The sequence below is a fragment of the Echinops telfairi genome, unplaced genomic scaffold (genome assembly GCF_000313985.2).
Source record: "Echinops telfairi isolate 266 unplaced genomic scaffold, ASM31398v2 ScPeMD7_7469;HRSCAF=8507_0, whole genome shotgun sequence".
In the NCBI taxonomy this organism is placed as follows: Eukaryota; Metazoa; Chordata; class Mammalia; order Afrosoricida; family Tenrecidae; genus Echinops; species Echinops telfairi.
Window position 1 is genome coordinate 59,674,629 of NW_022111372.1, and position 13,151 is coordinate 59,687,779.

The 13,151-nt window shown below is 45.0% G+C and overlaps 1 protein-coding gene across 1 annotated transcript in view; it reads left to right on the forward strand.

The window, feature by feature from the left end:
• SLIT3 (slit guidance ligand 3) overlaps positions 1 to 13,151 on the forward strand; it is a gene marked incomplete at its 5' end in the record, with an annotated part of 712,261 nt that overhangs the window by 70,568 nt on the left and 628,542 nt on the right. Inside the window, one exon of the mRNA XM_004697123.2 lies at positions 2,138 to 2,209. Coding sequence (XP_004697180.1) covers positions 2,138 to 2,209 — 72 coding nt within the window. The remainder of the gene's footprint in view (positions 1 to 2,137; positions 2,210 to 13,151) is intronic.

Genomic DNA, 13,151 nt, shown 5'->3' on the forward strand with positions numbered 1-13,151 from the left:
AGTGAAATGGAAGAGAAGAGAAGAGGCTGGGCATTTGTTAATCCTCTGACTGTACTGCAGTTCCTGGGCTACATCCTTTATTCCTTTGTTATTCTCACTAGACCTTAAGAACTTCTGTTGTCTTCATTTTACAAATGAAGAAACGGAGACTCTGAGGGGTTGAATTGTCATACTATACCAATTAGCAAGAAAGCAGACAAGTAATTCCAAACCAAACCTGGAAGGATACCTGTCCAGGAGTAAGAGGTCCACCCCTAGTAGCTGTGTGACCTAACACAAATCATTTCTCCTTGGACAAACCTCTTTACTTCTCTGTGTAGTTCTTTCTCTATCTGTTCATTGAGCATATGTGAGGGACCGGAAGTAATACCTGCTTGTGATGAAGTAGAGAGGATGAGCTTCCTGGCATCCGGGAGCCCATGTACCTTGGCTAACTTCAGAACCAGCACTGTTCCGTTGTAGCCAGTTGTTATTGGCCACTCAAAGCTTGCTGTTTTTCAAAAGGAGCATCTTTGGTGGTTTGTGTTTCGCTCTCTGTGTAATATTCTGATTTGTACATCTTGGTTATGATTCAGGGAGTCCCCGGATTATGTAAATAGTTCATGGTGCTCAACTGATGACTGAAAGGTTGGAGGTTCAAGTCTACCTGAAGGCACTGTGAAGAGAGGTCTGGTGATCTACTCCCCCCAAGTCAGCCATTGCAAACACAATGCGGAACACAGTTTTACTCTGTGTCCCCATACCGGGGGACCCCCTGAATGGAAAATGATCGACAGCAACTGTTTGTTTTTGTTCTTAAAACAAACTCACAAAAATTGAAGTACCATGGAAACCAAACAATGCCCTCCTAGCTCTGCTGGAGCAAGCCTTGCAACCTTCATCAGTCTAGACGAGGCTTCTTTCTGTTCTTTGACCAGTGTTCAGCTTAGTTCTCCATTCTCCCAGCAAGCCTCCCTTAGGTGGCCGTTCTGCTAGGCCTGGCAAGATGGTGGTGAGCCCTGGGCCAGGAGACACGTGGGAGTGGGACTTGAAGTTAATCCCCGTGTCTGAGTGCTGTGCCTAAGAAGGGCAGGAGGTATTGAGGGACAGGGACAATTTGGGGGCGGGAGTTTCTTTGGAAATGAAATCCCACTTTCCTGAGACTTGTCTTCCGGTGCTTCAGGGAACCTTTCCTTCTACTTGTTCCGAAGAAACCCTTCCAAACCTCCACCTTCCAGAGGAACCTTCTTCATTCACAACTGCCTCCCGACTAATCCCCACTCAGCCACCAAGTGGGATCAGCAGCTTTCCCCGGCCCGGGGTCAAATGGAAACTATGCAGTTTCACTGATTCCCCTTCCTACTGTTTAGCTCATCCATTTTAAGCGACCTTTATGTGTGTGTGTGTGTGTGTGTGTGTGTGTGTGTGTGTGTGTGTATTTCAAATCAGGGGAACAGATGCCTCATTGTTCAATTCTTGGGCTATGCCACATGCATGAATCAAACTCATTTCCCCAGAGTGTTTGGGTTTTCTGATCACCTGCTTGGAGGACTTCAGGGGTCATGGAAGTCCATGGCTGGGGGGTTGGGGTGGCGTGCAGAGTCCTAGATTTGTAGTCATTGCGCTTATACTGGGAGCAGCCCCACCCTGGAAAACGGGAATCCCAAGGCTCAGGCTGGCTTTCTTTGGCAGTGGCAGTTGTGTGACAATGGCTTTATCTTTGGGACTAAGAGGGTGCCCCAGCGCCAGGGTGAGCAGGGAGACCCTTTGCACTTCAGTGTGTTTAGCTCCTTGGAGGAGGGCACTCCACGGGAAGAGAGAAGCTGATGATATAGAATGTGTGCATGTGTAAGAAGCAGCTTTTACCTCTTCCTTTTCTGAGCAACATCCTGTAGTGCTTGGGGGACATTCAATGAGAACATTCTTAAAATAGAGGCATGGAAACCAATCTGTCAGGCAGAAGTGTGCGGGCGGCGAATCCCTGGTTGTCGTGACACCAAGCTGGGATGAGAGTTATCTTGTCCCACCAGCCCGGTGCTGGCGGTAGGGACCCCGAAGGTCAGGGGAGGGCTGGCGTGACCCTGCGTGCATAGCCTGAAGCCTCTCAGGAGGAGCGAGCCCACTGTGCCCTTGACCATGGCTGCCTTTGTGGTTCTAGGCATCTGGAAGACAACCAGGTCAGTGTCATCGAGAGAGGCGCCTTCCAGGATCTGAAGCAGCTGGAGCGACTGTGAGTACAGAGTAACCTCCTTTCTCTGAAGTCCTGTTCTTTCTTTTTCTTGGGCCTCACTGTGACCTTGCTAAAAAAAAATCATAAATAAATCTCCAATGTTTAGTAAAGATTCGGCTATTGTATTCAAATGGCATTAGATGCGTGTTAAAGGGTCCCTGAGATCCACTTTAATCCTTTTGCTTTAGAAGATCCTGTAATTGGTATCCAGGGGTTGTTTTGCTTCTCCTCGGGCGTGAGTCTTCTCCTGGTGTCTGTGTGTGGGGCTGGTACCTGCCCAAGTCTCTGCCTTCCTTTCTGCGGAGGGGTGGGTGGGTGGGTGGGTCGGGGGACGCTGCTGCTGCCCCTGTCCTGGAAACTAGCCCCAGCTATTCCCTTCTCCTCCTCCTCCTCCTCCTCCATCTGGGGGCTTCTCCTCCCAGCGGCCCCTCAGCCCATTCTCATGGGAGAGGAAGGATGGCGAGTGGGTGCAGCCTTTGGCATGCCGGCGTCTACTCTGCGGGAGCCTCATCCGTGTCAGCAAGCCCACACGTTTCCACGTTGGCAGCGGCTTAAAAATAGGCGCCTGTTCTGACTCCATCCGAGGCAGAAGGGAAAGGGGCGGGTTTAGGAAATGCAAGCAGCCGCCATTTGCTTTTCTGATGAGTGCTTTTGCAGGAGGCTCTTGGGTCACTCTGATGAGGAGGGCCCCTCAGAGGGCTCAGTGGGCAACGTCGCCTTACCTCGGTTAATCACATCTGGCAGCTTACAACATCTGGATTTGTGCTTTCTGCCCTGGAAGCAGGGATTGTCCCCAGGAGCTCTTAGTCATACTGGTGGGCGGCTTTCTTGAACGCTTCCCTCTGCATCCTGGATGACCTGGCATGTCAGCCTGCCGTTTGGGGGATGTGGCTGCCACGGTGGACTTCTGCCAGCTTGCCCAGAAGCTCAGTGCTCTGTTCAGCTGCCTTGTCGCCGAATTTAATTTACAAAGGCAGACTTAATGGCATAGTTTTCTCATCTGCTGTCCTTTCTCATGGACCAATTCCATGTGAGGGGACACTCGAGGACAGGGGCCCTCACATGTGCCACCGGGAGTGCATGTTGCCATGGCGTGAGACAGCTTTCTGCCAAGCTTCCAGACTTTGATGGACTAGGCAGAAAGGCCTGGGGATCCACTTCTGAAAATGCAGCCAGTGAACATGGTCTGCAGCCCGGCGGTCCTGTCTGCATCCAGCCATGGGGATGGCTCCGTACTGGCTGGGGTGCAAGGGGTTCCTATGAGTCCAGGGATGCCTTGCTGGTAGGTGACAATAACAACAACAACAACAGTACTACTCAGCGAAATCCTTTTGTCCCCTCTGTGGAATGAAATGTCTCCTTACTGCTCTCGTCCGGGGTCAAGTGTCAGCATCTGATCAGCCTGTTGTTCTTTTGAAACTATGGCATGCATTGAGGGTTAGGAAAAAGACTAATGAAAATATCGAAGCTTGCATCTGTTTAAACTCTGATATTTAAGTTTCTTAAAGTGAAATTCTTCTAACTCGAATCAAGGAAGAAGGGAAATCTACTCGTTGAACCTGATTCCTTTGCGTTCAACTATTCACACTCAACCCGGACATTGTCAAAAGGCCTCTGTGAGAAGGCCACTGTTTGCGTAGACTTCTGATTGAGGGGTAGATAAATGCCCACTTTATTAGTCTCATGACTGGTTGGGGGGAACTCATCGAGTGCCTTGGACATGCCAGGGCCTCTGCCAGGATTCTCTCTGCTCTCTGTGAAGCTATCCCCAATCAGTTCATATGAGGTGTTCTTACCCTCATTTTGCAGATGAAGAAACAGAGGCCCGGGGAGGTTAAGCCAAAAAATTGTCAGTGGTGGAGCCAAGATTCAGAGCCACATCTGCCTGACATCAAAGCCCACGTCTTTGCATCCTCCGGTGCTATTGACATTAGATGAAGTGTGATCTTTAGCTATGGCCCTGCAAATAGCCTCTCACATACTCCTTTAACTCCAGGGAATATCAGTGAAATATTTTGGCAAAAGGCCCTTTTCTCTGACTTGTTGAACAAGGCTGAAAATACCGTGCATATCTAGGGAATGGAAGGGGTCGCAATTCCAGAGTAATCCTGGCAGTTTCACTCCTTTGGAATATTAGTTGGGTAGTGCAGATGGCTGTATTAGATGAACCCTCCAAGTTCATTGACACAGCTCTGTGGAAGTTTACTTCTTATTAATATAAAACTCAATACAAACATCCCTAGTTGCTGGACCTCTCGCCTCGAGAGGTCTCCATTCCGTGGGTCTGCCATCTTTAAATCTTGGCCTCCATGGGAGCAATGACTGTCTGCATCAGACCAGTAGGAAGAAACACCGCATGAAGGGCAACATCTGGGAGGTTTCCATGGGCAAAAGCTAGAGGAAGAACGTGGCACGTCGGCTTACATATCTTGGGCTAGAACTTAATCACTTGGTCATAGAGACCTTCAAGGGAGCCTGGGAAAGGCAGTTGAGTTATGTTACCAGAAAAAAATAATAGTCTTAGTGGACAAATAGTCGACCTCTGACTTAGTTTACACATGAGCTGAAGAAGTACTTGAGTCAGGGGAAAGTGTGGAAGTCTATGGTCAGCTGAACGAGTAGGCCTGGCTGGACTTGGTGTTGCTTTGGAGTTGGCTTTGACTCATGACAACCCCATAGATAACAGAAGGTGACATTTCCTGGTCCAGCACCATCCTCACCATCATTGCTAAGCTCGAGTTCACTGTTGTGTTTTGACTTCCCATCTAGGGGATACATCTCCCAGCATGCCATCAGACAACATTCTGCTGTGCTCAGTAGGGTTTTCATTGGCTAATTTTCAGAAGTAGAACCGCAGGCTCTTCTTTCTAGTCTCTCTCAGTGGGGGAGCTCTGAAGCACTGGCACCTGTCCAATGTGGATGATCCTGATGGCATTGGAAATGCCATAATTTCAGCACCTAGCAGCATGCAAAACACCACAGTCAACAAAGTGACAGATGAGTGGTGGTCCCTCTGTGGACATCCCGCCAAAAGAGAATGCTCATAGTAATGCTGTTCGTAGTAGCTCCGAACTGGAAACAAGTTGAATGCCCATCAGCATTAGACCGCATAAACACATTGTGGTTTATTCATGCAGTGGGATAGAGAGATGAGAGCTAGCAACACACACACACACACACACACACACACAACTACAAGTAATAACAGGGATCAATCTCAGAAATGTAATGAGTGGCACAAGCTAGACATGGAAGAATATGTTACCTGATTATTCTGTTGCTGATGTAAATTTCAGAAACAAGCAACACTAATCAGTGGTGTGAGACCTCTGAGCAGTATTCATGGGGCGAGGTGGGGTGGGGTTATAAATGGAGACAGACATAGAGGACGTGAGGGTGCACGACCATCTGTTCATTGGTCTCAGTGGGGCTTTCATGGCACGTTCACTAGGTGAACATCCTTGAAATTTTACAATCCTCATTTTTGCATTGTTCTATATATGTGCTATTGTTTGAATGATTTATTTTAAAGGGAGACTTAAGAGACAGATGTAACAACAAAAGGCAATGCATAGTTCTTTTTTAGTGTCTGATTTAAAGAGACAAATGTATAAAATAAAAGTTTGGGACAGATAGAGAAATCTGCACCCGGACTGGCTGTCAGAAGATGAGAGACAGTCATTCATTTTGATGGTAGTACTTTTGTTATGCAGGAGGCATTCTTTAGTTTCGGTTCTTTAAACAAAAAATTAGATGCACAACATATTTGCTGATCAAGTACCTTGATATCTAATTTACTTTCAAATTATAATACAGAGAATGAGAAAAAAACAAAACTAAACTAAGTACCACCAAATGGATATCGTTGTAAAATCTAAATAGTGGCTGTCTGGATGTTTAATGTAGGTTTCTCCTTTGCTATAGATGGGAACATTTTCACGGTTGAAACATTAGTAGAAAGGAACATCTCTTTCCCAATGATCATGTCTTGGCAGAGAGAGATTGAAATTTCAAGTGACTTGCCGTGCTGAGGTTTGAACCCAGGTGGTTCTCAATGTGGAGACCAACATCCAGGAGCTTGGAGGAGAGTGAGATATTGTATTATCCAATTTCCTCATTTTACAGACAGGGAAGCAGGCTGGTGTGGAATGTGACTTCCATGAAATTCTCCTTGCAGCATGCAGTGTTTGAGAGTTGGCGCTGCCTTGGCATTCCCAGAGAGCAGGAAAACAATGGTGTTGTCCTTAGCTCTCCCCCAGAGTTCATATTTCCTCTTTAATTAGATGGGAAATAAATCACTAGATTATATATTAAAATGTGTATGTATGGAAAATATCTATTTTTAAGTGACTGCAAGCGTTATTTCGTCCCCGGTGCATAGAACACTGCTTGTCTCACGGGCACTTACGTGTTATATCCCTTGAGTGGATCGTTTAGACGCCAGACACCCAAATAGCCCATGAATGTGGCTTTTCTTCATTCAGCCTCGTTTGTATCAACATCAAAGCCTCGCCATTGTTATTAACGCAGAATTATGGACAGGGTTTTCTTTGTGAAATATATCGCCTGTGGTGTCTACCCTTAAATTTCTCTAAGTCCATGAAAAACACTGCAGGGTCTGTGTGAGTGTACGCTGCCAACACCAGAAACACCGCCGGTGACACATTTCCGATTGGATTATTTTATTATTCCTTACAAAAACAAAACGAAAAACAAAACACATCCCTTGTATCTTGAAATATATTTTCCATTGGTTCCCGGAGATTTTCAAGACATTCTGAAGGGAAGTTCTAAAACTAGGGACATATTGGCCCCAAAATAGAAGGATCGGGCAATTTGAAAGTTCAGGAGTCATGGTGGCCCTCCTGGGCAAGGCCGTCCATTGATGCTTGGTTCCTCCTCCTGAGCTGTCTTCCCCGATACACTCAGAGGAAGAAGGCAGATGAAGATGGGGTTGGGGGCGTGCTAAAACTAAAACCTTCAAATGGTCATCACCTGATAGAGAATGGAGCCAGCGCCTTGAGGACCATCCTCTTTTCTGCTGACTCTCCACTTTGTCATGCTGTCCTTCTCCAGGGACTGTCCTGTCCTCGTAGTATGTACTCTCCTGATAACCCCTGAGAAGTGTACAAGATGACGTCTCTCCATCTGGCTTCCAAGGAGCATTCTAGCTATATGGCATTCAAGGCAGGGTTATGTGTTCTTCTGGCAGTCCATGATGCGTTCAATCTTCCTCACCAACACCTCATCAAGTGCATCCGTTCTCCTCCAGTCTTGCTCTTTCATGTTTAGCTTTAACATGAGTCTGAGGCAATTGAGAGATCAGCTCTGGGTGAGGCGCCCCTGAGCCCTCAGAGCGATGTATTTGCTTTTTTAATGAGGCTTTGTACAGCCCTCTTGCCTAATGCCATACGGTGCTTCATTTCTTGACTACTGATTCTATGAATGTGCAACGTGAATCCAAGTAAAATGAAATGCGGTCTCCTCTCTGGTTACTGTGATCCAGTCTGTTGGTCCAGTTGTGAAGATTTTTGTTTTCTTTATGATAAGTTGCAATAACCCATAATGAACCACCAACCAGTGCCTCAAATCGTCCTCGTTTGCAGCTAGGAAGGTTGTGTTATCTGCACCTTGCAGGTTGTTTATAAGCCTTCCCGGATCCTAACCTTCTGTTCCTTATAGAGTCTAGCTTCCTGGACTGTTTTCTCAGTATGCAGATTGTACGAGTATGGTAAAAGGATGAACCCTAACACACACCGTTCCAGATTTTTAAACCACATAGTATTCCCTTGTCCTGTTCTCATGACTGCCTCTTCATCTATGTTCAGGTTCCACACGAGCACAGTGAAGTGTTCTGTAATCCCCATTCTTCACAAATGTATCCAGCATTATTTTATGATCCACATAGTCGAATGCTTTTACATGGTCACTAAAAGACAAGTAAACATTTTCCTGGTATTCTCTGCAATCATTCAAAATCCATCTGACATTAGCAATGCTATCCCTTGATCCACATCCTCTTCTGAATCTGCTGTTAATTTCTGATAACTCCCTGTTGATGTACTATTGCACTATTTTTGAATTATCTTCAACCAAAATGTTCTTGCAGATGCTATTAATGATATTGTTTGACATTTTTCATTCTGTTGGGTCAACTTTCCTTGAAAAGCAACACAAGTACATATCTCTTCCAGGTGCTTATGTGTAGCTGACTTCCAAATTTCTTGGCATAGAGTAATGAGCGCTTCCAGCATTGCGTCAGTTGGTTGAAACATTTCAATTAGTATGTTACCAATCCCTGCAGGCTTGTTTTTCACTAATGCTTTCAGATCAGTGTGGATGTCTTCTTTCAGGACCATTGGTTCTTGATATCATGTGCTACCTCTTGAGATGCTTCAGGATTGACCAATTCTCTTTGGTACACTGACCCTGTGTGTCCTTTCCACTGTTTGGTGCTTCTTGCATGGAATCCTGCAATATTGTAATTGGTGGCTTGAATTTTTTTTCCCCAGTTCTTTTGGCATCAGATCCACTGGGCATGTTATTTACTTTCAGTTTTCAAACTCTAGATCTTTAATGCATTGTATTAATTTTATCTTCTTGAGCTGCCTTTTAAAATATTCTGTTCAGCTCTTTTACTTCGTCATTTCTTCTAATCAATTTAGCTTCAATAGAAATTTCAGTCTCTTCTGACATCCATTTTAGTGTTTTTCTTTACTATTTTAATAGTTTTGTATAGATATAATTAACACGCTACACAATCCAATAGTTCAGTCATCTTGAGAAGAGCTGTGCAGTCACCGTCACAATCAACTTTAAATGTTGTCTTCCTTCCTATACCCACTGCTGTTGGATGCCCCTTTCCTCCAACTTCCCCTTCTGTGGACCCACATAATTATTAACCCAGTTACTGTCTCCATAGATCCACTCATCTTGAATTACCTCAGCAGGAAAACAAATAAGACAAAGACCCCCCCCCAAAAAAAGGAAAAATTAACAGAGAAAAATTTCAATTGAAAAGAACATCAAAAATATTAAAAACTGGAATAAATATAGAATGGATCAAAAAGGAAATCAAATGACAAAATGTTACATTCCAGCCTAACTACAGCTGCTTACGTGCACTCTGTTTTGTTCTCTGCCTGGTATTAAGGCTATTCACCCCCCTAGACTGTGGTCAGAGGAGATTTACCAGAGACTCAATCCACATGAGAACCCTGCCAATGGATTTGGGCTTCTACTATCATTCATGGCATTCTGCAAAGTGAGTGCTTAGAATTTAAGCTCTGATACTGTTCTCTCCTCCAGATTTGGATTTTATTATCTACAAGCCTTAGATCATGCAGGCTGGTGTGCTTCTCCACTATTGGCTTAGCTGACTCCACCCTTAGGTGGCTGCTTGTTTTGAGACAAGCCTCTAAGACCCCAGATGCTATTCTTTCTGATAGCAGTACTATCTGATTTCTTCACCACATTTTGCAATAACAACTACATCTTCAGTGAGCTCCTCCGGAGGGCAAGTACTGAGCAAGACTAAACCACAAGAATGGATTCATCTTATATTAGAGCTACAACCCGGTGAGAACTCAAAATTCATTCATATATCTGTGGTTTACATATGTCCTGATTTACTTTAGAGATATCATTGTCATTTTATTGGAGTACATCATAGATCATCTCTGTGGGGCATAAGGTAACTCAATTGATAATATCATTATTTTAGTCAATACTACATAATTTGAAACACATTTTATTTTTGATAACTTCTTATTCGCCTAGATGCATGCTTTGTACATTTTACACTGCTATCATTAATGGATGTTATCAGCTATTCTCATTTTGAGTTATGCGCCATCAGCAAATGGCAGTGCAGAAACCTTTAATCCGTCTTTGGCAGTATGGTTGATCGTCGTTTGAGGAGGTGGCTCTTTCCCAGTTGCATTTTGAGTGCCTTTCACTCTGAGGGCTTCATTGTTCAGCACTAGAGCTGACAGTGTTCCCCCGCAATTCATAAGGTTTTCAGTGCTCAGTTCCGCCAAAGTGTACAGCTTAGTCCTTCCTTTTAGTCTGGTAGCTCCGATGGAGCCCATTCCGTATGGCTGATGCTGCCAGTATTTGAAACTCTGGTGACGTTGCATGCTCACAAGTCACCCCAGTAGGGCAAGCTGACAGGCCAGTGGTAGTGAAAACCAAATAGGTGTGCGTCCTCTGACCACTGTTTGGAAAAGAAGGGTGCATCTGGAGTTGTTTAACAAGAGGGCAAGCACAGAGGGGCCTGTTCCCTGGAAGTTTCCACAGGCCCTTTGATATGTTAATTTAGTTAGAGCGCTTGTATGGTGAACAGTTAGCCTAATTGTTTAGAGATTAAGCACATGGACCCTTTGAGTTAGAACAGACCTGCACTTGAAACTGGATACATATTCTGATGGCATTGACCAGCCGATCCTGATCCTGGGGGCACGGAGAGCCATCTCTTTAAGAGGGTTAGCCATTGTGGAGTGCGACCATTCATCAATAGGCCTTCCTTCAGCGACTACTGTGGATGGACTCAAACTTCCAGCCTTTTGGTCAGCAACTAAGTATGTTAGTTGTTTCCACCACCTATAGACTTCCCACTGTGTGCCCTTACCTGGTCTGTACAGCTTTGCCTCTAAAATCAGCATGCAAGATAAAAAGTAAAATCAAAGCTTTTGGGGGGCCTATACTCATGTTTCTCATAAACATACACATAGGGGTCATTTTAACTCAGTGGTTCTCAACCTTCTTAATGCCACCGCCCTTTAATACAGTTCCTCATGTTGTGGTGACCCCCCCAACCATACATTTTTTTCCGTAGCTACTTCATCACTGTAATTTTGCTACTGCTATGAATTGGGTGACCCCTGTGAAAGGGTCGTTCGACCCCCAAAGGGATCACAACCCAGGTTGAGAACCGTTGTTTTAACTGAAAAAAGTCCCTGTGGGCATGAGAATCAACTTAAACATTTGCTGTCATGAGCAGCACTGAGGACACTGCCTTTCAGGGTCACCCAGGTACAATTTGATTGATAGTCTAATTATTCTAGTCAGTGGTATAGAGTTGGAAACACTGTGGAGAAAATAATCTATGATCCATGTGTAGGGGGTGTTAGGCAGGGTTCTCTTGAGAAACAAAACCAGTGCACTTATGAGTATATAGATATATAAGAGGATAGGTTTATACAGCGTGAAGGAATCTAACAGCTAATTTGTCCACATATTAGAGGGCTCAGTTCAACTCACTTCTGTGGAACAGATAATATACTGGAAGTCCTTCAGTTCATGAGAGCTGCCAGGTCTAAGGTCAAGGAAGCAGACTGCTGAGTTTTCCCTTGGGCAATACAGGCAGAATACGCCCACAGACAGCAAACAGCAGGGCAGGTCACCAATAGTCAGCAGTTCAGGAGCTTAGCTTAGCAAAGCAGGCCTGTATGGTATATAGAAATCAAGCCATGCAAGCTGACAGGATCCGACAGCCTCAAGCTCAGGTGAAATACACACCAGCAGAGTGGGGAAGCAGGTCTCAAAGGAACCTCAAACTCTAGTGACAGGATCCATGGGTTGGCTTGTCCCGCAGGTAGGGTAGCTCACAAGTTGAGGTAGAGAACTAGCTAAAGCAGCTGCATGCTGGTCTGATCACCAGAGAGCAATCTCGCGAGGTGCAGGCCTTGCCAAACCATTTATCTCTTTGCCCTCCAATCAAACTGTGACCTGATTAATCCCACATGTTTCGATTGGCCAGGTTGGCACAATAAACCTATATATCACAAAGGCATCTTTTTAAGCTGTAATACTTGTATAGACTGGACACTAATTACACAAACTAGGGGGTTTGGAGATATGGGGAAAACTTTCAGTAGCACTCATTTAGAAAGGAGAAGCATGCCTGATAGACTCTCACAGGCCATGAAAAATCAGAGAGAGCCTGAAGATAGCAAATATATGTTGTTCCTGCATCACCATTCCTTGGACACTCTGACAGAGGTCGATCTGATCTAAACCAAAGTCTAGTGATCCCTACCCTTGGGATGGTGGCCATCTACTTCTCCCTCTACGGCATCTCAGCTTTCCCCCCAAGGGAATATTTCAGTTCTTTCGGTCTGCCACAAGTGAGTTGAAGGTAAAAGCCCACTTTGCTTGGTGGGGTTTCCAATTTAGGTGCTGATGTGCTCTATAAAGGGTGCTGTGTACCTCTAAAGACTAGAGTCTAAATTCTCAGTTCTCTATAGCACGCTGCCTGGGGCATCAAGGAGAGAAGCTAGGTAAAAGTACCCAATTAAGTAACATAATATTGGTTGTCTTCTCCCTTTGGGGCCTCTATAAGTAATGTTAAACGTTTTTCCCATTGTGCTCATTAAGCATGGCTGGTGGGAACGCCTCTTTTGTACCTTCTCTTGCTTCTTCAGCTTCTCTCTTCCTTTTGGCTGTTAGTTACATTAAATTATAAGTGACTCTTCACACTGGGATTGGCACAGATTCACCACTCAATTAATTCTTCTCTCTGCCCTCTCCTCCTCTTCATCACAATCATCATCATTGTCCTCACAAGCGTAGTGGATAAGGAAAGGCAGGCAGTTATTGGACCAGTAGACTAAAGGACAATATTTCTGCCCATCTCTTACACCGAACGCCACATGCTAAATTTGTCCAGATGGGCTCTCTGCACGTGTTCTTCTACTAGCAGTTCTGGAAGCAGGTTTCCGCATCTGAAAAGTGGGTTCAATAGGAATATAGTGTATTTTCTACCTAATATGAATCTGGCCAGTGCCAGAAAGGATCCATCTGTTAAAGTGCTCTGGAAAGGCAAACAGACGTAACGGGGCAGCTTGTCATTAATATTTACTACGGGGCGCATGACCAGCTTAGAGTTATACCCAGCCCTTTTCCCTGAATGCCTGGAAGGGAAAAACAACCATTTAAAAAA